Source organism: Nilaparvata lugens, chromosome 1 (genome assembly GCF_014356525.2).
Source record: "Nilaparvata lugens isolate BPH chromosome 1, ASM1435652v1, whole genome shotgun sequence".
NCBI lineage: Eukaryota > Metazoa > Arthropoda > Insecta > Hemiptera > Delphacidae > Nilaparvata > Nilaparvata lugens.
In genome coordinates, this window is record NC_052504.1 from 45,217,621 (window position 1) to 45,245,392 (window position 27,772).

At 38.0% G+C, this 27,772-nt stretch overlaps 1 protein-coding gene across 1 annotated transcript in view; it reads left to right on the plus strand.

Moving 5' to 3' along the window:
* The first annotated feature begins 15,198 nt into the window (after positions 1–15,198).
* Positions 15,199–27,772, plus strand: part of LOC111058960 (zygotic DNA replication licensing factor mcm3) — a 43,011-nt gene continuing 30,437 nt past the window's right edge. Inside the window, exons 1-7 of the mRNA XM_039434979.1 lie at positions 15,199–15,688; positions 22,486–22,598; positions 23,864–24,072; positions 24,718–24,848; positions 25,455–25,554; positions 25,818–25,956; positions 26,976–27,209. Coding sequence (XP_039290913.1) covers positions 15,620–15,688; positions 22,486–22,598; positions 23,864–24,072; positions 24,718–24,848; positions 25,455–25,554; positions 25,818–25,956; positions 26,976–27,209 — 995 coding nt within the window. The 5' untranslated portion in view covers positions 15,199–15,619. The remainder of the gene's footprint in view (positions 15,689–22,485; positions 22,599–23,863; positions 24,073–24,717; positions 24,849–25,454; positions 25,555–25,817; positions 25,957–26,975; positions 27,210–27,772) is intronic.

Here is a 27,772-nt window from a genome sequence, read left to right on the forward strand (position 1 = left end):
CTGCATTCCTTTTTAGCTTAAGAGTTTAGCATCTCCTTGCAGTGCAGAAGCACGGCGACTCTATCCTGCAGTGAGGAAGCACGGCGTCCTTTGGCAGTGTGGAAGCATGGCGACTCTTGCAGTGCAAAAGCACGGCGTCCCCTTTGCAGTGCGAAAGCATGGCATCTCCTTGCAGTGCGGAAGCACGGCGTCCTTTGGCAGTGAGGAAGCACGGCGACTCTTGCAGTGCAAAAGCACAGCGTCCCCTTTGCAGTGTGAAAGCACGGCGTCTACTTGCAGTGTGGAAGCACAGCGACTCTATCAAACCTCATTGATATACCTATAACAGCCATGGACAAGCACAGAAGGGGATCAATTGAACATCATGAAACTTATACAGGTAGGAACGTAAAATTGTGCTCCATTAATGTCCAATGCATGCGGAATAAAATTAGTGAGCTTGAGTTACTTTGTGAGCTGCATGACATCAACGTTTTGTGCATCTGTGAACACTGGCTTGTTGAAGATGAGATTGAATACTACAGCAATTTGGCTGGTCACAGGATGGTAGCTCATTTCTCTAGGCAGACTTCAAGTGGTGGTGTAGCTGTTTTTGTGCGAGAGAGTATGGCATGGTCGGCAAACGCCCTAGACCTCAAAGAGTTCTGTATTGAGATGCATGCTGAGTTTGCTGGGAACATATTCCGGAGTTGTCACTTGTTGTGGTAAGCATGTATTGCTCTCCTAATGGAAATGTTGAATGTTTTTTGCAGCAGCTTGAATTATGTGTGGATGTCTCAGTATATTGGTTTGTTTGTAATAATTGGAACTGATCACAATATTGATTTGCTTGGCACGTCGGCAGCATCCTCAGTTTTTTGAATTTGTTAAGAAGTCTGAATTTGTATAGTGCAGTAATGCAACCTACAAGAGGTAATGCTTCCCTTGATAATTTTTTCACAAATTGGACCATTGGAGCTATGTTGCTGAGGTTAGTGTTGATCAGATTGCAGATCATAAACACATTCTCATGGAAGCCACTTTTATGGCAGATGTTGTTGGAAGTTGTAATGGTTCCAGTAGAAACGTTTCTACAGAGTGTTCAATGATGGTATTGTCAGACTTTCTGTAATTATTTGGGAGTTTGGGTTGACTCTTGGTTGGAATCTGTTATGATATGCAGGCGGTTGGTGGTTTTCAATGTTTCTTTCATGCTCTCAGGATGGTTTCAAGTTTTCTTCCACTAAGAATGAGGTCGCTAAGTTCTAAAAGATTCACAACTATGAAGGGAAATTCTGTACCACAAGTAAAAGACTGGTTCACTCCTGAACTAGCCCGAATGAGAGATATGGTATCCATGACAAATGATTCAGCTAGAATCAGGCCTCACCTGGTTGAACTAGCACTGGGCTCAAGAAGGATTACCGTTATAGATTGCGAGAGGCTAAGAAAAACGCCAATGCAAAATTCATTGCAGAGGCTCAAAATTCATGTAGGGCTGCTGGAGTCTTATAAATTCACATAAGCCTAAATCAGAAGAAGGTGATCTAAGTTTCACAACTGCCAGTGAATTTAATCAGTTCTATGTCACATCTGTGGAGAGTATTGTGAATAATATTCCAAATAATATTGCAACCGATCTTCCCAATGCTCTTCAGGGTATCCAGTTGTAGAAGGAAACTTTGAATGGAACCATGTGACACCTGCTGATGTTGTAAGCATAGTAATGATTTTAGTGTATCAAAGGCAAAAGATATTTATGGAATGAGTGTGGCTTTTCTGAGGCAGATTATTTGTTTCTTGAGTCCAATACTTGCATGCCTTATCAATAAGTGTATCGATGAGGGTGTTTTCCCTGATGAGCTCAAGATATCAAGAGCAGTTCCAATTCACAAGAAGGGTGCTCTGGACAGTGTAAGCAACTATAGATTCATATCTTTGATCCCGGTGATTGCAAAAATTTTTGATACGGTATTGTTTATTCAGCTGTACAACTATTTTGAGAATAATGGTCTGCTGGTTCCTGTTCAGTTTGGTTTTAGGAGAGGAAGATCGACTGTCTCTGCTGTGCAGACTCTCATTCAATCAGTCCTGGAGGCATTTGAGAATGGAAGATCTTCATCGCTTTTGCTCTGTGATTTATCACATGCCTTCGACTGTGTCTTGCACAATATTCTATTGGGAAAGCTGGAGAAGTATGGCCTTGGAGTCGGTGCTGTCAGACTGATGAAATCATACCTGAGTGATAGGTTGCAGGTTGTGGACTGGAATGGTGAACTATCAAGTCCTGCACCCTTGAAACATGGAGTCCCGCAGGGATCAGTTTTGGGACCTTTGCTCTTTCTCATCTCAATAAATGATATATATTATTCAGTAGATGGTGGTGTTCTGTTATTCACAGATGACACATCACTATTTGCGGATCATAAGAGCGTAGATTCTGCCAGGCTTGCTGTGAGGGAGCTGTATCATAGTGCGTCTCAATGGTTTGATCTAAATAAGCTGGCTCTTAACAGTGACAAGACTCAGGAGCTATCATTCAGCCTCAATTCTGGGATTGCCATGAGTACTGTGAAGCTCTTGGGGTTTTCCCTGGATAGTAGGTTGACCTGGGAGGCTCACATCAGCCAGCTCTGCAAAAGGCTAAGTAGGGTCATTTTTCTGCTTAGAAGGCTTGTATCATGTGTGCCTGACGGTTTTGTGCGCCAAGCTTACTTTGCTTTTTTCCAGAGCCATATTGCATATGGTACAAGGCTGTGGGGGCACGCTGCGAGTGTGAATAGGGTGCTATTAATGCAAAAAAGAGCCATTAGAATTGTGATGAGAGCTGGTTGGATTGATCACTGCAAACCATGTTTGTACATTTACGAGTGATGACAGTTTACAGCCTGTACATATACGAGTGCTTGGTTTCGGTTAGAGAGAATATTCATTTGTACACCAGGGCCAATCAGATCCTGCAGTGCGGAAGCATGGTGTCCTTTGGCAGTGCGGAAGCACGGCGACTCTTGCAGTGCGAAAGCACGGCGTCTCCTTGCAGTGAGAAAGCACGGCGTCCCCTTTGCAGTGCTAGAGCACAGCCTCTCCACGCAGTGTGAAAGCACGGCGCAGCTCTACAATACCTCCTTGGAAAAGCTTGGCCGAGGACATGGCCAGATAGCTGGCTGTTTTTCTTTTGTCGGTGCCAACGCACTGTCACCGGTTGGCGAGGAGCCAACCTGGCGCTCAGTTATTGCTTGGTCTTCTATGACCGGCGGAGAGGTGGCAGAATGTACTCAGTGTCTTTGTACATTCTGTCAGCCATATACCCTTTCCATCCTCAACCCCCCCATCACGGCGCAGCGAGGAGCCAACCTGGCGCTCAGTTATTGCTCGGTCTTCTATGACCGGCGGAGAGGTGGCAGAATGTACTCAGTGTCTTTGTACATTCTGTCAGCCATATACCCTTTCCATCCTCAACCCCCCATCCTTCCCATTTCTTTTGCCCCCTTCCCTTAGTAGGAACAGTGTGTCACGATGTATATTGTAACTAATGAGGGAAATTGAGTTTAGGGCTTGTTATAAGATGCTTGGATCTCTGTTGGAATCACAGAGGTCAACGAGCAGCCTAGCCGCTGGGCTACCGCTCAGTGGTGATGCGCATCCTTACTCCCCTCCATCTCAGCCACTGAGGGAGGCTCGAAAAAGGCTGGTGGGCAGTCAGTCTAGTTCGGGTGTCCAGTGTGAGCGGTCAACAGAGAGAGTGAAGGAAGCAGCGCGCAGCTAGCAGCATAGTACATCTCGTGCTTTGAGTGTACTCCGAAACCTTCGATGACCGGGAGTTGTGTCTGAGGTTAAAGGTGGTTAATCTCAGACACTGGAAGCTCCGCAGTTCAACATGCACTTGGACGAGTGTTGTTTGACTTTCTCAACGAGTTTGGGCATCAACCTGCCTGTTTCAACCAGCAGCGACATGCCAGGTTTCGGTTAAAACCTGACTACATCTTGGTACATCATCACCGGAACCTCGAATTGCAAGAGGACCTCGAGAAAGGCTAGGAAAAGCCTTTCCGACAACCCCGAGCTCAATCCGGACTCCAGGAAGATCACCCAGTGCCCGAGGATTGGGACTTAGTGATCGGAAGAGAAGTCCGGTGCGCAGGCTCCCGCAGCTTGCCGATTCACTCCGGAATCGCAAGAGGACCTCGAGAAAGGCTAGGAAAAGCCTTCACGAGAACTCCGAGCTCGATCCGGACTCCAGGAAGACACCCAGTGCCTAAGGATTGGGACTTAGTGATCAGAAGAGAAGTCCGGTGCGCAGGCTCCCGCAGCTTGCAGATTCACTCCGGAATCGCAAGAGGACCTCGAGAAAAGCTAGGGAAAGCCTTTGCGAGAACTCCGAGCTCAATCCGGACTCCAGGAAGACACCAGTGCCTAAGGATTGGGACTTAGTGATCAGAAGAGAAGTCCGGTGCGCGGGCTCCTGCAGCTTGCCAATTCACTCCAGAATCGCAAGAGGACCTCAAGAAAGGCTGGGGAAAGCCTTTGCGAGAACTCCGAGATCGATCCGGGCCCCAGGAAGACACCCGGTGCCCGAGGATTAGGACTTAGTGATCAGAAGAGAAGTCCGGTGCATGGGCTCCTGCAGCATGCCGATTCACTCTGGAATCGCAAGAGGACCTCGAGAAAGGCTAGGAAAAGCCTTTATGAGAACTCCGAGCTCGATCCGGACCCCAGGAAGACACCCAGTGCCCAAGGATTGGGACTTAGTGATTGGAAGAGAAGTCCTGTGCGCGGGCTCCCGCAGCTTGCCGATTCGCTTCGGAATCGCAAGAGGACCTAGAGAAAGGCTGGGGAAGGCCTTTCCGACGACTCCAAGTTCAATCTGGACCCCCGTAAAACACCCGGTTCCCGAGAATAGTGACCCGGTGACTGACTCCAGTAAATAGATCCAAGACTCACAAGAGGACACATTGTGGCAATCGGGAATGTTATTCCCATCAGAGACCTCCTTCACTGCGGACACTGCAGTGTTCCTACTCCTCTCCTTTTCCCCCGTTATAGCTTTTGTCATACCGAGCAACCCCTTCCTTCTGCCGGCCGTTTTGATCTGTCAATCATACTTTATGTGTGATAAGAATGTATGCTCATGTAACTGATTACCTCCTTCATGACGGTTGCTGAATTGCTGAGTGATGTTGCTGAGGTTAATGCTTACTTTTCAACATCTACTGGCCTTATCATTTATCATCAGAATATCCGTAGTTGCAATTCCAATTTCGATGCATTCTTGTTATATCTCAATGGCTTGATCAAAAAGCCTCACATAATTATGCTAAGTGAGGCATGGTTGAATAATGATAGTGATGTTATGTTTTACCAAATTGATCAGTATGAAAGTTTTTCATCATTCGATCCTCTGTCAAGAGCTAGTGGAATTGTTTGCTTTGTGCATAAATCTATGTATGCTGTGGTGCAGAGGTGCGTTATTGCGAATTGTGATGCATTTAATGCTAAATTGTATTTATCGGAATTTCAGCTTTACACTTCTGGGTATTTATAGGTTACATTCTGGTGATCGTCGATCTTTTATATCCAATTTCAGTTCTGCACTTGATGTTATAAATGCAAAGAATTTAGTTTGCATTGGCGATTTTAATCTGGATGTTACTTTGAATGATGCTATCGCTGACGAATATTTAGAGTGCTTAAATAGTCATGGTCTAGAGCAGCTTATAGACGTTAACACTAGGGTTAGCGGCCTCTCCTCAACCTGCATTGATCATTTTTCCTATCGCTCCACTCATCTTATCATTGACAGAGTTGCTGTGATTGAAAACTTTATTACAGATCACCGAGCCATAGCGGGTGTATTGCCAATTAGTGGAGGCAAACAAAATATACAGGTATTGGAAGCTGATAAAATTAACTATAATTTGCTAAGTGAAATGTTGAGGCAGCAGTCCTGGCAAAGTGTCTATGAGCTGGATGATACAAATGAGGCATTCAACAAATTTTACGAATTGGTTGGTAGTATGTTGAAAAAGGCTACTAAGCGCATTAAATACAACACCAATCTCAAGCTGATAAACCTTGGATGAGTCTGGTTTAACTAATAGTGTTGCTGTTAGAGATAAACTCTATAAAAAACATAAAAGAGATCTGAATAATGTCTTAATTAAAAATAAATTTTTGTATATGAAAAATAATGTAAAACGATGGGTGAAGGAGGCTAAATATAACTATTATTCAAACAAACTGAATCAATATGATAAGAATCCCAAAAAAAATGGGAAGTTCTTCACTCCTTGCTGCCCAGGGATAGTAAGGTCAACCATGAACTTCATTTGAATGAAGAAGGTAGTGTTATAACTGATAGTAAAACAGTAGCAGGCATCTTCAATGAATACTTTATTCAGGTGCCTGAAAGGCTTTCGCAGTCTTGTCCTCCAATATCAGATGATTTGATCAAGCAGTACTCCGATGAATTTAAGAGTGAACATTGTACTAAGAGTATTTTCATGGCTCCTGTAAGTGAGGCCGAACTTTGTAAAATTATAAAAATCTTTCAATAAATAAGAGCTCAGGAATTGACATAATTACAGCCAGAATACTAAAAGATAATCTCCCATATTTCTCTAAAATATTACTTCATCTGTTCAACTTATCTATAGCTTCAGGTCAATTTCCAGACATCTTAAAGATTGCTACTGTCATACCAATTTTCAAAAAGGGAGATCGGTTCTCAAAAAGTAACTATCGCCCAATCTCTCTCTTACCTACTCTATCAAAAGTTTTTGAAAAGCTGATTAAAAAAAGATTATTGCATTTTTTGGACTCTCACAATTTCTTCTCAAAACAACAATTTGGTTTTAGACAGAACCTCAAGCGTATGCATTGCAAAATTTTCTAAAAACTATTCATCTTGGTCTGAATAGGGGATGTGCGGGCCTTTTTATTGATATCAGTAAGGCATTTGACACAGTTAACCACAGATTACTGCTTCATAAGTTGTGGAGGGCGGGCATTAGGAGGGTGGCGTTGGAGTGGCTGAGATCTTTTTTGCAGGGTAGAAAGCAAGCTGTTAGAATTGAAAAGGTAACTAGTAATCTGATGGAAATCCACTATGGAGTGCCACAAGGCTCTGTCCTTGGACCCATCTTATTCTTGGTTTACATCAATGACTTGTTCAGGGGTAAATTCAAAGGTCAGATAACAGCTTTTGCTGATGACACTGCCCTGGCATATTCAAACACATTAGATCATCTTCGGTTGGATATACAAAATGATCTCAATAAATTGACATTATGGTTCACCTGCAATAAGCTCTCAATGAATGTTCAGAGAACCAATTACATTTTGTTCAGTCTTATGGGCAGTCTAAGTTTTGCGGAGCCCATTCAACTGCATACGTGCATTTGTAACTCTGATCATTGTAATTGCCCAATTGTTAAAGGTGAGAATACAGTCAAATATTTGGGTGTTTTCCTTGACCAAAATTTGTCATGGAAAGCCCATATCTCGTACTTGAAAAAGTCATTGCATTTCTACCTGAGAACTATGTACCAATTAAAGGGTCTTTGTAATCTTAAAGCTTTAAAAGATGTCTACCATTCATTTGCTCACTCTAGAATTAATTATGGTTTGAGCTGTTGGGGTGGCACCTACTATTCAATTATGAGTCCTATAATCAAACTCCAAAAATCACTCATAAGGATTGTAGCAGGAGTGGGTCGCCACGATCATACATTCCCCCTTTTCTGTAGACTTGGTATCCTCCCCATAAGACATTTGTATGTGCATAAAGTCTTGTCAATTTTCTATTTAGTGAGCGGTAATGATGGTGTAACTATTGATTATTGTGATTCAGTTACTGGCCCTTATCGTACGAGGCAGGCTGATGGGTTGTTTGTCCGGGGTGTCTGGCCAAACAGCACTTTATTTAAAAAACCTTTCTTTTTCTAGCACCAAAATTTTTCAATCAGTTACCTTCCTCAATGAAAACCCTTTTCAACTGCCACAATAAAATAATAAAAATGAAATTGCATCTGAAAAAATGGCTTCTTTCAATTAGCACAGAAGGATTGGAAGCCATGTACTCTGTCACTGCCTAATGTATCTAACTTTCGTGCACATTGTATGTTCAGAACACTGTCCTCTTGCAAAACAACATTATATAATATACACATGGACTATTACAAAAATGATGTACATAATATCACGCTCATACGATAATTATATCTAATGATTTCCATATAAATCTATCTAAACTATTACTATGGAGACATATATATGTGCAGGTATATGTATGTATATATATATGTATGTGTATGTGTATGTGTATTTGGTTTCTATTTTTCATAGAACTAACAGTTAAATTCAACGCTTGTTTTGTCCGGTGCTCCTGTATGCGGACGTGACCTTTCTCTTAAGGTCATTTGCATACAGTAATGTCTTATTTCTGCATGTTGTATATGTATTATAATCTTTGTAACTTGAATCTCTAGTTCAAACATCAATTTCAAAATTTCAGTAGTTAAATTGAACAAAATCTGAGCATTCATGTTTTTAACTGGAAACAGGCTTATTATTTCTTTGTGATGTGAATGAATAGATGAATACATGAAAGCTTGAATTGTAGTAGCAGAGTCTGTATTTGATGAATTAGTGGCAACACCTGTTATCTTTCCTGCTTTGTATGATAATTTGGAATTTATCATATATCTCATCCAGTAAAACAGTAACAACTTTTTCTTCTTCTGTCAAAAGTGATGCCTGCTCTTTTAAAAATATTTCATGTAGAGGCTCTATTACAGAAGTGCTGGGACCAATCTTTGTTAGGAATTGTCTCAAGTAAATAGGATGTGGGAGAGACATCATGCATGTTTTTCTTACTGATTCATATGCTCCCGGATATGAATAAGACAAATTTGCAGTCCAGATAAGAAGTTCTAGTGAATATCTCTTTTGCTTTGCAAATGCCAGCTCAAGCTGCTCCAAAGTAAATTTAATCTGGTTGGTATTCTCTACTTCTTCATCTATCAATAAATGTTCTTTTAAACTATTGATCAAAAGAATTCCCTTCTCAACAAGGGGCACATTATAAGTATAACTTGAAAGGGTACTCACCAAGTTATCAAGCTTACTCCACCTATCACATTTCAATAATTCCTTCTTCCCCTCACACTCCAATATCCATCTGAAGTTTTCCAGAGGCAGGCACAGATTTAAAAAAATATATTTACATCAAAATTATCAGACACTTTAAAACTAACAGGTACACACGGACTATCATTAAAGTTATTATCTTCTATTTTAATAAAAAGTACATAAGTATTTTTGTCAAAAGCCAGAAATGGATTGAACTGTCTGTTCATGATTTCATTTTTAAATGAATCGAAATCTGAAATTATATCATTACTGCACCAATTAGTGAAACTTTCCTCATCTCTTTGTAAAAGCTCTTGTACGTGCACATTGGGGTCTTTCCTTTCCTTGCCAAGAGATACTGTGTGGTAGGATTGGAAAAATTTAGGGATAAGCGTCACTACTTAATTTGGGCTTTTTCCGTGGCACACGAATGGGTTCACCATTAACAACAGGAAAAATGTCTTCCTTAATTACAAAACGAGTTTCAAAATGATTGATACACACTACTGTTTTATCATTGACAACAAAATTATCACGGTGAATTATTCTAATCCAAAAGTCTCTTAAGCTTTTGTCTTTTGGAAAAGTAAAAATTGATATGTTACTTGAATTACCGTAGTTGGATTTACATCCAGGAACACAACACGAACGACCCATTTGTTCTTTTTTGTATGTATAACATCATGAAAGAGACACGGCTTGACACGAAAATACAGTAATAGAACACTTTTAACACAACTAGCCTACAATCGTATCTTGGAATGTACAACAAATAATGATCAAGATGAATTTGTCTTCTAATCCATGACTTTCTCAAACGTTTGTCTTTTGGAAAAGAACAAAAAAATATCTATTACTTAATATTATTACCGTAGGTAGTTGGATTTACATCCAGAAACACAACACGAACCGAGTTTGTAATATTTTTGTATAGGCCTATATTAAATCACGAAACAAGACACATCACAACACAAAATAACACGTGTAGCAACTAGCCCACAATCGGTTGTCAATATAACCTCCAATAAGGAGAAGGAGTGTGATTTGTTGTTGGGCCAGATCTTAGACCAGTTATAAAATAGACCTTAGACCAGTTATAGAATAGACAGACCTTAGACCAGTTATAGAATAGACACGGCTCATTGTATATTCATACTGAAAGTCGATGAAGCCAACATTTACAGCCAAATCCGCCCATCTTGACGTCACGCATCGTAAAGAAATTAAAGAAAACTTTTTTGAGTTTTTGTGTAAGTGTTTGTGGTGTTTAACTTACATTGTTGTTGAACAATGCATTGTTGTTAGCTTGGTTGTGACGTCAAGATAATTGTGATTTTGTGACGGCCAAAAGAAAAATTAATGTGTTCAATACCTTCTCCTTCCAATCAATTCAATGACTTAAATAATGTGACAAGTGCAACCAAAAAAAAGGACCTGCGGATCTGTTTCTTAAATGTTCAGTGTCTACGCACCAAGCTTGAGTCCCTCGAACTCCTGTGTGAGGAGGTGTCACCTGACTTTCTGTGCATATGTGAGCATTGGCTCAAGCACCAAGAAACTGAGTTCTATCACAGTACTAGCAGTCTAGGTTTGTCAAGTATACACTGCAAGGATACCATGAGTTGTGGGGGTACTGCTGTTTATGTGGAAGAGAAACTAAAGTCTGAAGTAAGAATTGTTGATTTAAAAAGATTTAGTGCAGACTCTGTCATTGAACTGTCTGCAGTGTTGTATTCGAGTTGCTCACTATTAATTTTAACTGTGTACAGATCACCAAATGGTGATATCAATTCTTTTTTTGACATGTTGGAGGATTGTCTAGGTCATCTGAATGCTCTACAGTACCAGATAGTTATGTGTGGCGATTTTAATATACATCTGGATGAGTCTAGTGATTTGGAAAATCGATTCACAGTTCTTCTCAGGAGCTATGGTCTTATCATCGGCAATAGGGCCCCAACTAGAGGAACCGCTTGCTTGGATACAGTTGCAACAACGCTGGATTCATGGGACTATGTTGTTGAAGTGATTGAACCAGTTGTGGCAGATCATCAGGCCCTGCTTATAGATGTTGGCCTGTCCAGAGCAGAAAGAGTCAATCCTGAATGGTTCTGTAAATACAGGTTCACACATAGGAGAATTGATGTAAACAACTTACCTGTTTTTGTTGGAATGCTTCGGAGAGTCAACTGGAGTCTCTGCATTGATTGTGATCCGGGAATTTCTTTCAGTAATTTCTTCCAGAGGTTCATGAGTATGTTTGACAACTTCTTCCCAAAAAGAGTGAGACGGTTTACTGGGGATAAGAAATGAACCCTTCAGTCATGTTGATAAGTCATGATATACAGCAGACTTGGCTAGTATTAGAACACTTGTTATTATTGCCAACAATATGTACAAGAATGCCGTAACTGCAGAGGATAGAAACAAGTACTATTCAGCTTACCTCAGACTGAAGAAGATATATCAACAGGATATTGTCAACTCAAAGAGTATCTGGAATGAGGGTCATATGAATGTTCCAAACCCATGCAAGGCAGCCTGGAATGTTATCAACAGCTCCAAAAGCAGGAAGGTTGTACTGTCAGGAGGTGCAAGTCCTGATGACTTCAACAATTTCTTTATTCACTCGGTGACTGGGATAGTGGAGGCTCTCACCAGTTCACCTGATGACCCAGTAAATCATGTTCCTGTCAGTACTTGCAGTTTTGTGAAGTGGGAGAGAATTTCCCCTGCAGACCTGATAAAAATAGTCAAGGGATACAAGAGCTCAAAAAATCCTAACATCTATGGAATCTCAACAGTGGTGTTGAAGTCAATATTTGATGTTTTAGCTGTACCACTGTGTGATTTGATCAATGACTGCTTGGATTCTGGAGTTTTTCCCAAGGAGCTGAAGACATCAAGGACAATTCCAATTTTCAAGAAGGGTGAACCTGATGAATTGTTGAATTTCAGGCCAGTCTCGATAATTTCTGTATTTGGCAAACTCATGGAATTGGTGATGTATGTTCAGCTTTCACAGTATTTTGAGAGTAATTCCATCTTCCAACCTCACCAGTATGGATTCTGTCAGGGGAGATCAACCACGGGAGCTGTGCAGTATTTAGTGGAGTCGGTTCTTGGGGCAATGGAGGGCAGGCAGTCGGTCTCTGTTGCTTTGTGTGATTTGACCAAGGCATTTGACTGTGTCTTGCATGACATACTATTGGGTAAAATGAAGAGGTATGGGATAAGTAGAGTTCCCCTGAAAACCACGGAGGATTACCTCTCCAATAGAATGCAGGTCACATTGGTGAATGGTGCGGAATCACGGTCGAAGGAGGTGATCTATGGGGTGCCGCAGGGATCGATTCTTGGTCCTCTGTTGTTCCTTGTATTCATCAACGACTCAAGTGTGCATGGAAGAGCCTTATTGTTTGCCGATGATACCACCCTGCTGGCCCAGGATGAGGACCCCCAAACTGCTGTTGCCTAGTCTAATCTTCTTGTAGAAGAGGCTTGTCAGTGGTTTAAATCAAACAAACTGTGTCTAAATGAGGGGAAAACACAGAACCTGTTGTGCACCTTGCGGCGTGGTCAGGCTCATGGTGGGGCAGAGGTCAAACTCTTGGGTTTTGTGATGGACCCCACTCTATCGTGGGATCAATATATTGGCATGCTGTGCAATCGACTGGCCAGGGTGACGTTTTTGATGCGGAAGCTGAAGCAACATGTGCCTGCCAACTACTTAATTACAGCCTACCATGGGCTGTTCCATAGTCATATAAGCTATGGAATAGTACTATGGGGCCATGCGGGTAGCTGTGAAAGGATTCTCCTTCTACAGAAGAAAGTTCTTCGTGTCATCACGTCATCACATTACCTGGAGCACTGCTGGCCAATCTTCAAACGCCTGAAAACACTGACAGTGTACAATCAGTACATGTATAGCTCCCTATGGCTCCTAAGGAGTGAGGTTCATGCCTACCAGGAGAGGGGCCAGCTGCACCACCACAATACCAGGAGACGGGGCAACATTGACCTGCCCTACTCCAACTATTGAAAGCACACAAATGCTACCCCTTAAGGATGCTAAAAATTTTTAACAGACTGCCAATTTGTGTACGTGAGCTGGAGTTTGGGAAGTTTTGTAGGCTGGTTCAAGAAAAACTTATCAACTACCCTCTCTACTCATTGAGAGATGATGAGACCAGTGGACTTGTAGACCAGTTTGAGATGGTTTAATGAGTTACTATGGTAGTCCATCTACAGAGCCACACGAAACAACCTATCTGCGGCCATCTCTCATTATTTGTGTTTTGATTGTTTTATATTTTGAGGAATTCTGTCTGGCGACTGCCGGTCATGGACTGAATATACTGAATTACTGAAGATGGGTGGATTTGGCAGTTGATGTTGGCTTCAGAGGCTAGACTTCCCAGCGTGTCTATAACTTTGACGGGTTATAGAATAGACATGCCTCTGAAGCCAACAAGCCTTCTGCCAAATTCGCCCACCTTGACGTCACAACAGTGAAGTCAGGCATCGTATTGAAAACTTTCAGATTGTGTCTATTTCAGATTCATGGTGTTTTTAGGTTATTTCTAGCTACGGGCAAAAACGATATATTATGTTAATTTATGATGTGTTATGTGATATCGGCTTCAAAGTTATAATGTGTTTTGAAAATAATAAGGTACGGTAGCCTACAAAACTAATTTATTGTCATGCTGCAATGAGTTCACTTACATCATAACCAAGGATAATATAACAGTTACAACAATATTTATGTGTAAAAATTTCAACTTACACATGAAAAGATATTCCAATTTTTCCTAAAAATATCAGTGCAATTATATGCTGCGCAGGAGATTACCATTTTCATAAATAATAATTACATGAATAAATGATAATCTGCTATGGAAAACAAGCTATGTTTAACAACAATGTCTATATGATGCGTGACGTCACTGCTGTGACGTCGAGGTGGGCGAATTTGACAGTGGATGTTGGCTTCATCGACTTTTAGTATGAATATACAATTGGCCGTGTCTATTCTATAACTGGTCTAAAGGCCAGATCGTCCGCCATTTTCTATACAAACGATACCTACATTATCAAAGACCTTAAAGATTATCTCTTTAAGGTCTTTGTACATTATGGTTTGAGTATTGTAGATGGTCTTGGCTCAATGTGTTACACAGCGAACTAAGGGCAGCCATGATAGAGAGAGGCAAGAAGAGCCTCTATTGCCTGTCTGCCACTGCAGGAATAGGTGTTTTTGTGAATTAATTGATTTCTGTGACTATAATTTTTATTAAAATTATGATATTTAGATGATGATAGTATTGCAATCTTGACTGGAATGAACTATAGACATCAGCTTACATTAAATTATATTATGATCATGTATTCATGCTAGGCCGGTTTTGTTTGATGCTGGCCGGTATTAGTTCTATGATATGAAAAAATATAATTTTGTACAACTTATTTCATATTATCTGCATATGACAGAAATATTACCGTCTAATATCGGCCTTAGTTTTTTATTTTTTGACTATCATATTTTGCCTTCTTGTTATGAACTTAGAGTTATGTGGATAAGTACCGTAAGCTGATATCAAAGAAACGTCTTCATAAATTAATTTTTTGAATTCCTTACTCAAAATAACATAAAAAATAATCCAATCTCTAAAATAATAATTTTGCAGTTAGGGTATGGCATTCCAACTTAGTAAAGCACTTGAATGGCTAAGCAGTATTAACACTGTAAATTAGGCTACATTAATTTCACCAAGGCTTCAAGTAAAGAATTTTAAACAGTTAATTTTATGGATGCAAAACAACTGTAATACATATATTTGAAATGCTCGATAAAAATTCAATGTAGTATTTATTAATATAACTGATTTGCGCCTTGTATTTTATGCAAGTTCCCATTATATCAATAGGGCCATTCAAATTTTCCGCCACTTCTTGCCTCTCTCTGTCATGGCTGCCCATGTTCAATTCGTAACAGGAATAGCGGCCACTCAGCCACTCTATAGTTTACTATATTCTAGCTCGTTGGTATTAGTCAATCGCTTATGGTCGGTCAACTTGTAGGACGGTCAAACTATGACACCCCATTTTGACATTGTATATAAACATGAATCATAAATATTATTATTTATACTTTATAATGGAATGAATCTAAAAAGGATTATTTTATTGGGGTTATCAGTATTTATTCATTTTTTATTCTCTATTATATTAACAAAACTCCAACAAGGCAATTTTAGGAAGTGATTACTGGTCAACCTGTATATTGCGCACGGATTTTGGCGGGAGTGCTTCTTTCTTTGTTATAAATTTCATTTTGTAGGTTAGATTGCCGTTTTCATAATTGAGTGAAACAAGAACTTGATAAAGGATTAGTGAAATAGCTTGTGTAAAAATAGTAGTGAAAAATATTAACTTTATCCTCAACTCAACACTTATTCTGAATCTATATATTTTCTGGTGCCAATATTGAAGAATACTAATAATAATGGATGACGAACTTGATCAGAAATTGAGGGAATACCAGAACGAGTACCTACAGTTTCTGGATGATGAAGTAAGTTTTGTAATCAATAATAGGTTCAAATAATTTTTTTAGACATATATAATTATATACATCAAGCGAATCAATAATAAGTGGTTTTGTGTTGATAAAGTTAAAGTTACTCATAAGCTAAAGTTGTTAAATTTACTCAATTCGGTTCAATACAAGTAATACATTAATTCAATAGATTTATAGGTGTACCATGTGTTAATTAAAATTTGAATCCTGATTTTATTTATTGGGTATTCAAACTTTCCATCTCAGTTCAGATATTTTTCAGCCTAAAGCGGGTTGTAAACAGGAAACTTACAAACTGAAAGCTCCTGGCAGCCAATACTTGCTATCGCACTACTTGTCATGGAGAGGATTCATAAGTTTAGGGATTTGAATAAGGGGTTAGTAAAAACAAGCAAGTTTGTTTTTACTTGTCGTTTGATTACAAGATGGCTGATTGAAAGAAGCTATTACAGTATCAATGATTTCCTTGGGGATAGCTTTGAAGGACTGTGATGCCACGCCATCTTGATTATCAAGTTTAAAGTTTTTTATTTTTTTCTATCTGGGAACACCTGGCTAACGATCAAGACTTTGGATATATTGGTAGGCCTATATAAGCCGCTCAACCGTTTTATATTTGTACTGTAACGTATATGAAGTTATAGGCCTATTCTAGGGTCCGTCACTAAAAAAAGGTTTACTTATAAATGCCTAACCAATATTATAGCCGAAAAATGTTTTATCAGCATGAATAAGTTTCTTGGGTTGTACAGTTCGTCTTGACTACTTGCGTCTTTGGATGAAAACCAATTAAAAGACCAAGGTCCAGTGCACACCGTAACTCAATCTCATGGTATCAGTATCATGTAAGGGAACCGTTCCATGTACGCATGCAAAAACGTTATTTACTTCTGATGTGTCACAAAATCAGTTATATTTTATATAAATTATCTATACTTATAAAATTCTTATCTCACTGACTCACTGATCACGATTTCTGGAAAACTACTGGATGGATTGCAACAACACTTAGAATATAGCTTCCTTATACGTCCTAGGTGCTCACTAAGAAATCTTTTGGCGATATTTCAACTCTAAGGGTGGTTTTTAAGGGTTTAAAGTTCGTCTTTTAGCATGTATATTCTTCTTCTCCCACTCTCTTAATTATAATTGAAATGTCCATATCATATGTTACTATAGAACCATAATCTAGAGAGAGTACCTATTCGAAACAGTTGATAACTAGCGACCAATTAATAATTTTGTCAGGTTGGCATTAAGTTGAGATTATTTTATTAGGTTGGCACCAAGTTGAAGAATTAATTAATATGCATTTATCGAGAACAAATTGATTGGGCACTGCTGCTTCAATCAAAGCTATTCCTGGGAGTATAGATAATTTTAATTTTTCATAAAACAAACTTTTATGACGGGAGTTGCTTCTGATCCTATTCTATCAAGACTAATTTTGTTTGTATATCCGACAGATCGCGAAAACTGCTTAAAGGGGTATTTAAAAAACTTCAGAAGTGTCTGTTGTGGAATCTGTTTGAATGAGGAAATGCGGCCAAAATTTAACTGGGCGAAATAAAGGGGTTATTTATTAAAACGGCCAAATAGCTGTTGTTGCTTTTCCTAATGAAAGCCATTTGTTTGAATATGTGTGCTTGTGGATATATAGTATCTATGTCAGACGGATCTCGAAAATGGCTAATGATTTTGATTAAATCAGGAATATATTGTGCTTGCGACAAAAAAACATTATTTAGGAACAGGTCTCAACTCTGGGAAAATTCGTTGAACTACCAAGATAAAGGATTATTGGTCCCTCAAGTAGCAGCTGATCAGAAAAAGTTTCCCATAGTCTTTAGAAAACGTAAGAAAGTGTGAGCAAATAAAAAACATTATAATAGCTGTAGTTGAGTTACCAAATTTGGCGACCTTATTTTAAAACATTGCAGTATTCATGGAACATTTGGAAGAATAGGTTCAGAAAGTGACCGGATGATAGCAAAAGAAATTTAAAATCGATCTCTCCAAACATGGTAGTTGAATGTAATGTTCATTGTGAGGTGATAGAAATACGACTAATTTCTTCAGCTTCTGTTGTATTGGTTCCTCTGTTGCTCTATGTTTGTAAGCAGCCATGGCCTTGAGAGAGACAGTTGCATTGTCTGTTAATTCATAATCCAGACTAAATACCACGAGAACTAATCAGAGAAGCCTTCTATTAAAAAAACCCTGCTCTGATTAATTCTCATGAAATTTAATCCTGATTGAAATTGAACATGCTTTTGTGCTACTTGTCCTGATATTTTCATGTTTCAAAATCAGCTAAAAACTAAATCGGAAAAAACATAATATTCCATCAGCTGCTTCTATTTCCTTTCATGATGTTATTAAGACACAAGACAAACCTATTGATATTGATAGATCACAAGTAAATTCTAGTTGTCAATTTAGATTGAAATTGTATTGAGTTAAATGTAAGCTCACATCCAAATTTTCATCCCTAAGCTTTTGGTTTCAAGCTAAGATCAAAGAAAGAAATCATATAGTGGTAGTCAATAATCAAAGAGATTGAATAAAATCTATTCAGATTTATGCAAATTCACATTAAAATGATCCCACTTTAATATTTATGATTGTAAAGTTTAGGTCATGTGAAATCAGCCACAATAAATGATATACCATTATGAATTGGCTCTTATGTATGAATGGACTTTCATGGAAGAAAGAATCAGTGGATTGGCTGCTTTTACACTTTGTAAAACAATACAAGTGTAACAAAAAGTAAGCGACAGGCTATGCTAAATTCCAGAATAAGCAAGAGATCCATGGATATACCAGAGTCATCAAATTCCGAATCAACCTAATTTGGAATTTAATCTTCAAATGCCAAAGCAAAAATAACATGATCAATACTAATTTGATAACTGTCAATGGGAAATATTAATTGCCAATGAGTAAAGTCGAGGGCGACTCTTAAGCCCTGCCCCATATCCTACAAAATTCGCTGCAATTAGCAATTAGACTACTCTTCTACAGAGCACTTCCAACACATCAATTAATTATTTGAATGATTTGACTTGATAATTTTCATGCCAAGTTGTGGCCTAATCTCAAAAACGATTATAACAATTTTGGTAGGATTTAGATTATAAATGTTTCACAAAAATAATTTTATCTTTTAATTCCCGTAGCGAAGCACGGGTGCCCTGCTAGTAATACTATATAATTGATTTATCAATTATTATATAGTATTAGACTAAACATGGGCGTAGAACCTGGGGGGTACACGGGGGACGCCCCCTCCCCAATATTTTATGGTATATATGCTATGTCCCCCGGAAAAATTTATTAAGATTCAAATTATGGCTGGTAATCAAAACAAACTAATGCTGTTTTTTTGTAAATAATTTTCATTTATTAGGTAAAACTTGAAACTATTAACACAGAATTTTATTTATTTACCCACTAATTTACCACTGTCGAATAAGATGATTTAAAACTGATTTGAAGTAAAATATGCTTTGAAAACTACCATTTTAATAAGCTATTTTAAAAAAAAAATCTTTGCTGGGGAGCACCCCCCATTACGTCCCCCCAAATGTCAAACAACCATCTATGCCAATGGACTAATATAGGACCATCAGAACAATACAAAATTTTATATTCTTTCATGAATTCAAAATTGTCCTAACGACAAAAATTTTAATGGTTTATAGAAATTTCAGCGCTGAGTTTGAATATGAAAGATTTTTTTGAATATCTGTAGTTTTCAATCCTTTTTTAGTCATGCGAATTACACCTGCTGTGATCTGATAAATGACTAGCATAATAACTCCTATTTATAAATAATAGTGTGGCGGTATATGGCACGGCTCTAATGTGATTCTACATTCACGTTTCCTTGATACACTCTGTATATGATACATTGTTTCATGTAATTCGGTGTTCACTGTTCATTGTTTGGTTATCGTATGTAAGGTTCTGACAAAACTTTATACCCCTTCCACAGGAGTTCACCGGATGAAATATATTAAATAAGTAAAATAAGGACTGGTTTCTGAACTCGGGATTTAGCCAAGTTCTAGACGACAAGCAGGAATACTGTGGGTGTATTCTGGGTTTTAACAAATTCTTGAGTACGATGTTCTACTCAAAGCTCCCCCAACCCACTGGGGCGGGATTTAGCCAAGCTCTAGACTTTAAACAGCTGGAGTCAGAAAATTGGCATTCCAAAAGGTGCGTAGTCGCAGCCCACGTTTAAATTGATTTTCGATAAACTAGAAAATTTAACTCAAAATAAAATAAAGGGAAAATAGTGTAAAGTTTCAGCTATTTTGAATTATTTAGAAATGTTTCATTTCGTCAAGGAAAAACGTATTTAATCATAGAAATGAGAAAATAAAGATTATCATAAAAACTGCGCCTACTCCCCGTTTCGGAAAGCCAATTTTCTGACTTAAACAACTTAACTAAATCCCGCTCCCTGTGGGTTGGGGGAGCTTTGAGTCGAACATCCTACTCAAGAATTTGTTGAAAACCAGAATACACCCACAGTATCCCTGCTTGTCGTAGGATGCGACTGAAAGGGACTCCCTTTCCAAATCATGGGTGGTGCTTTTATATGGTGTCTCTAACGGCGCCTGCAGGATACCAGGCGCCCTCCTGTAGTATTTACGGGACTCTGTCTGGGTTGACTCCACTTCCCTAGCTGTTCGTGGGAACCACATGAACAAACCAAACCCCAAGGCAACTCCAGAAGTTGTCTTGCCTTCAAACCCATCAGGCAACAACATCCTCAATCTGAAATGGAACACAGGAGGTTCTGTAACACAAAAAGAAGGAGGAAATCTTCAGGAACACAGGAGGTTCAGTAACACAAAAAGAAAAAACCTCAAGAGACCAGAGGTGGGTGAAAGCCCAGGAACAAATGTGGATCAAGAGACTGAGTCGAGGGTGACCAGGTGCCCTAGAGGCAATTTGGCGACCCCTCCCTCATCGGAAGGACCTATAAAAAAGACCAGGAGTGGAACTCACATAGGTCACAAGTTTGCGGATGGAGAGACCATACCTCACCACTGCTCTGGGAAGGGCGGTCATTCAGGCAAAACTTCTTGGGAGAGGTGAGGCTTTTCACCCTACAAAGTTTCGGATGGGCAAAAAGAAAAAACAAAGAGACCAGAGATGGGTGAAACTCCAGGCACAAATGTGGCTGAGTCAAGGGTGTCCGGGCGCCCTAGAGGCAATTTGGCGACCCCTTCCTCACCGGAAGAACCTACAAAGAAGGCCAGGAGTGGAACTCACGTAGGTCACCTGGACCAATCAGTCTGAAGAGACTGCCAAGCATATACGTTTTTAACAGGGTTCGTTCAGGATTTATTATATAGAAAAAATTTAATCCTACAATTTTCTTATTTGATTTAAATTATAAAAATTAAATTAGATTAACCCAATTTAAATTAGTGAAAAAAATTTAGTAAAAAAAATATTATATTAAAACTAAAGAGTGAAACTACAAATGAAAATTATATTGAAATTTATTAAAACGATTCAAATGTAATACTTGATTGCACAGACTAAACGGAACAGTTACAAAGACACAGATAACGATTTTCTCTGTTAAACTCAAATTTGATTACAAGACTTACTATTAAATTTAATATAACACACTACTGTACAATCAGCTGATAGTCAATCAACGGTCCGTTAATTAACAGTAAACATAAACTTACAATTAACAGAACAAACGTTACTCTTACTCTTACGAGATTAACAAACACTGACTTCCTCAGATAAACACACTTTTCAACTTCACCGAACTTAACTTCTATAAAAACAGAGTTCACTTGATCAAAACACTACACGTTCACTGTCCCTTCATTCGCTGCTCGTATCTGTTCACTGTCAACTCAATACTCAACTCTGACTCTCATGTCCAAGTTGTCCATCTTTAATACAAGCTGCGAACTTTCTAGACTATTCCAGAGACGTTCCCTTGTTTACCACCTGTCAATCAAGCTCTCAAAGAATGTTCTCGTATCATCCAGAAGTCCAGAACCTTCTACTGATGAATGAGTAGGAAAGGGATGGAGTGAGAGTGACTGAGAGGGGGTGTGGCTGATGTCATTCAGCTGGAGACAATATGACTCCTGTCCCTTTGTTCCATCTTCTCGAACTTTCGCCTATTCCCCTGCCCTGCACCTTCCTGTCCCTGAGCCTATTTGTCACAATATCATACTGGATTGTGAGAAACTAGGGGCAAGGAGAAAGTCTTTGTTTGGTTGCAAGCAACCAGGTGATGAATGGGATGTGAAAACATGAAGAACCCAAGACATAACCTATAAACTTGAGTGTTGGTAGGAAATGACATTGGGTAATACGGCAAGGCAGAACATCCGAAAGGATCTCTCTGCCGATAAAAGCCATAAGAATAAATAATAATGGGATGTTAGTATAGGGGAAAACTCCTGGATCTTGTAAAGGATACAGGTATTGGTTAGCCTAACTAACGTACTTTGGAACACAATAAGCCCCGGTTCACGTGTGGGGTTCTTTGAATCTTTGGATTCTTGAATCCCTTCAAAAATAACATTAACAATAATAGCTAAATCCCAAGCTCGGAAACCGGCCCTAAATCTACAAACAAAATTTTACGTTTTCTACATCATGTGCACCGCGCCTAATACAAACTGATTCTGCTCTGGTCGGAGTGAGTTTGATTTCTGCTAGTAGATTTATTAATTTTTTGAACGTTTTTGAATATACTTCAATTGTATGTAATGATTTGAATATTTTGTTTCTAGGAAGACCAAGGAATATATCACAAAAAAGTGAAGCAGATGATTGAGAACAATAGAATCCGACTGACAGTGAATGTGAATGATCTGAGGAAAAAGAATCCTCAACGCGCTAACAAGTATGTTGATTTACTTCCTCTATCATCATATGAGATCTTCTATTTGAAATTTTTACTATTTTACTACAATTAATATTAATAAAACTAATAAGATTCATTTCTGATTCACAACTATAGCTATTGGCAACTAAGTTCTTATAGCCGTTACAATTTACTTAGTCTATCGAATGTTCAAGTGATAAATTCAAATTAATCTATTCTTGTTGTTACATTTCAAATAAATGCATAACAAAATCAAAAGAAAGGCAAAAAATAACCACTTTGGCTAAACGTGACATCATAAATTTGTTAACAAGTCTTCCTTATTATACGGACAAATATCAACTAGTAAAGCTTCCAGGTTTTTCTTAATGAAAGTCACAAGTTTTCAAAACATTTGGTTGCCTACTCATTTAAAAGCCTAATGCCATATTCAATAAAGCCATTCAAAGTATAAGAATAATTACACTGGTTAACTCTTAGCATCGAAGCATGTAAAATGATTATGTACAGAGCTGTTAACTGGAACAGTAGAAAAGTTTTTCTTAATGTGTAAAACACACTCAAACGCATAAACAGCTGGCAAAGTCAATATCTTAAAGTGCTTAAAAAGTGGCTTACAATGTGTCTGGTTATAAACATGAGCAGTTATCTTTATAGAACGATTCTGCATAATAAACAACCTTCTTTACATTAGTGTCATTGCCCCATGTAACAATGCCATGAGGCAGATGATTGTGATATATAAGCATGATACACTGTAAGTAAAACATCAGAGTTAACTATGAATTTCAGTCTGTTGAGCAGAAATAGACCTCTAGACATTTTACCATGTAACAAATTGATGTGTAATTCCCATTTGAGATTACTCTGCACTGTAATGCCTAAAAACAATATACAAACATAAACCTAACTCCAAAATTTGAGTCTTATCCCTGTTTAGACATGGATAATATTCAATAAATGAATAAAAATATCATCTTTCAATGTTGATTATTTGTATGAGGAATGTTTTCAGCTCTACTGTATGTTTGTCATTCCAAATAATTGACATCTTCTACAGAGAGCGATCATTAAATGTTTTTTCTTTGCTCTTGAAAGCCATTCTAATATATATAAACCTCAATTGCAGAATTTGCGATCCATCCTGTAATTCTCAAAGCTGTTAAATTCAGAGTCCGCTCTTTACTTTTCAGTGTGCTTAGTATTACTCCGACTTTAAACTTCATTAAAACGTTGGAAGTCTTGAATAATTATAATTTATTATGTTCTGTTTTATATTTAAGCTTACTGAACAATACATTTGAAGAACAACTAGCTTTTCAAAGAGCACTGAAAGACTATATTGGAAGTGTTGATCCTGATTATGCATCCAGCAATGAAGAATTCTTTTTCGCTTTTGAGGGGAGCTTCGGAAATAAACATGTGACGCCACGTACACTTGTGTCCAGATATCTGGGCAACCTTGTCTGTGTTGAAGGAATTGTCACAAAATGTAAGTACAATAATTGTACTTATTTTCTTATTAATTATTCTTATTCAAAACAAATTCTAAAAATTATGTCCGAAATGAAGTGGATACCTCGAGTAATGTATGAGAAGAATATTATGAGCTGTGACCTGTGAGTAACAAGGAGAGAGGAAATCAACTGCATACGGAGAGGAAAGTTTATCTGACTGACCTTTAGCGCGAAATAAGAGGGAGTACAATGTAATAACACTTGTTCGTTATATTTTTAATACGAATTTAACTCATAGATTGATGGTGACTGTACCCGGATCTACTCCTGTTCTGAAGCTCAATGCACACAGGAGGCGTGCCGCGCCTCTTCTCGCAAATTTTAAATATTCCGGTTCAATACATGGAATCTACGGCACGGTTGCACAGAAGCCGGTTTAATTTTAATCCTGATTAATTTCACGAGAACCAATCAGAGAAGGCTTTTTCGAAAAGAAGTTTTCTCTAGTTGGTTCTTGTGGAATTAATCTCGATTAAAATTTAACCGGCTCTTGTTAACTTGAAAGATAGTATTGAGTTCGATTTCAACTTTATAATCTTCGAATAATATTTTTGAATAATTCTTTCAAACGTATCCTCTTAGTTATCCATTGTATTCTGAATATACGTTTGCAATTACAGGTTCTCTGATAAGGCCCAAGATTGTTCGCAGTGTTCATTACTGCCCTGCAACGAAAAAAATCATGGAAAGGCGTTACACAGATCTGACTTCATTGGAAGCGTATCCGAGTAGTGCAGTCTATCCCACGAAGGTTAGTACAATTTCACTAATAAAAAGTATTTTTTCTCATTTCAATAGATTGTTCACATCTATTCTACTCTATTTAATAATCTATTTTTTCAATATTCATAATAGTATTTTCAATATTTGAAACTCATAGTAAATTCCGTTGACTGGATTCGTAGTCGAGTCAACGAAAGGTTATAGATGGGAAAAATTGTTATTTTGTATTATGTTCGTTTCTGAAATAAAAATGAAAAAAGTATGGAAGACAATTTATGACACCGCAGCTCTGTTTCGGGTAGTAAGGGAGTTGACCTTTCAAAAGTCCCCACCTCTATTTTTTTGTAACTTTTAAAAACAATGTTCTTTGAAAGTTTATTGAGCAATTTGAAAAGCTGAAAGGAAAATTATTATTTCAAGTACAGTAACACGTTATTTCGTTGTGACTTGTGAGATAGAATGAATAACACATTATTGATGATGTGAATAGATATCATTCAGTGTTCCAATATTGATTTTCTTTTTAAACCTCTGTTGTAATCCAAATTATCATGAATAATTAGGAATAAATATTGATAGTGATTCCATGTTTTCTATTAGCATAATCTAATTCTGTATTTACTTTTTTTAACAGGATGACGATGGAAACATGTTGGAGACAGAGTATGGTCTGTCCTCTTACAAGGATCATCAAACCATATCTATTCAAGAGATGCCCGAGAAAGCTCCAGCAGGTGAACTTGCATATTCTATAAACTGCTTGCTATATTTAATTAGTTTGTATCTTGATTCCAACAATTTAAATCGGCTTTTTATTTTTAAAAGGTGAAGGTGAGGATTATGCGAAGTTTTAGTGGTTGTACTGTTATTATGGTTCAAGTTCAATGTTGGGTCCTAAGTATTGAAAATTCACTTGCTGTGTACTATTATATTTGTATATTTGAGATTTTGAGTGATAACCTTGAATTGAAAATTGTTAATTTGTATCTGTTTCCAGGACAATTGCCAAGATCTGTCGATATAGTTGTTGATAACGACCTTGTCGATTTATGCAAACCTGGTGATCGTGTTCAAATTGTTGGAAATTATCGGTGTCTCCCAGGAAAGCAAGGAAGTTTTACAACTGGTGCCTTCAGGTTTGTTAGCAAGCTGCTATACAATAAATTTCGTACTCTTTTATTCCATTATTTGCGATTATGTTTGAACAAAACTCTTTGATGGTTTACATAACGAATATTCTAGTACTGGACTTTAACCTTTAATTGACTGTTCCTTATCGATTGAAAATCATTTTTGAAGTTTGAAGATCTTGGCTCCAATAACTTTTTACTTGAAGTTAGTTCTATTTTACTTTTATTGTTTCTCTCCTCTTTTAGGCTATATCTTATCCATGTATTCTTAGCATATATACTTTTATTTTTTTTTTCAAGTTATGTTCAGTAGTAGTAGTAGTAGTATATCAGTGTAATTGATTACAGTACCTTATGATCAAAGAGATGACTCAGAAGGTTTTCAGAAGATCTACTCAACTCGATCACTTATAAAGTTATTTACATACCATTCATTAGTTACAGTCTCTGTAGCTCAGACAAATAATACCTATATTCATTTGAACAATAGAAAAATTATAATTAATCTCTCTTATTATTGTATGCGACAAAAAATAATGAAACAATTTGAAAAACCAGTGTCAGTAAATTAAATGTGAGTGCGTTAGCCACTAAATGTGGCACTTGATAAAGGTCCTATACCTTGTGTAAGTGACCACGGTTTGTTTATCAAGTCGTTTTTCATTAGCTGTTTTCATGTGATAAAACATTTATATCAATGTATTCAAAAATGTGGATCAATATACGGTAACTAATTTTAAACTGCAGACCTTTAGTGAATGAACACCTTTAGTAGGTGACATACACCCAATTAAATCAATTTAGCTACAGAATAGTGATAGCTTCAGATGGAATAAATTATATATTAAACTCATGACCAGAGTTGAAATTGAAATTCAACAGTGTTTCATGTTAACAATGAATTATTTAATGGGAAATGACAGTTTTGAGCTATTAAGACTTTGGCTATTTATTTGTTAATAACTGTATAAATGATGGAGTTAAATTTTGTGAATATATTTTTATTGTATTGTATTGTTTGTCAGGACGGTGCTGATTGCTAACAACGTGTCGCAGATGAGCAAAGACGCGAGCATATTTGTGACAAGGGATGACCTGAAGAAATGTCGCGCATTGTCAAGGCAGCCAAACATCTTTGAGCGACTGTCGCGCTCTCTGGCGCCCTCCATTCAAGGCCACGAGTACATCAAGAAGGCCATCCTTTGCCTGCTGTTGGGTGGTGTCGAAAAAGTGCTTCCAAACGGTACAAGACTCAGAGGGTGAGTATTCGTGCAATTTATTGCATCATTGACATGACATAAAAATAGTTGTAAGGCCCATTGACGGCTAGAAAATTAACCAGGCTAGGCGGGACGGACCTTCCCATAAGGAACTTCCCACCAACAACGCAACAAGAAGCCATATCTCTGGATTGAAATAGTTATTTATACATGTAGGGACTGAATTGGAAAGTTTATTTCTATTCTTTACAAGACTATTATTGTTTCATCAATATGAAATGTAATCGTTGTAAGATCTATTCAAATCAGGCAATGTGGTACATCTCACTGTGAGAAACTCTCCATCAACAAGAAGCTATATGAATAGCATTGTATCAAAATAGTTATTTCGAATAGTAACAAGGAACTCTTATTACTGGGGGAAACAGTTGTCATTCGAGCAGAGTCTAGAGCGACAACTTCCCTGAGGGAGAAAGAGGACTAGAGCGAGAGAGTCCTGTGATTCACACAACATTTTGAAGTGTCGCTATTCTTCTCGCAGTACTGTTGCTCTGCCATTGCGGTGTTGCCTTTGTCATGTTTTCTAATCATTTATCCCTAGG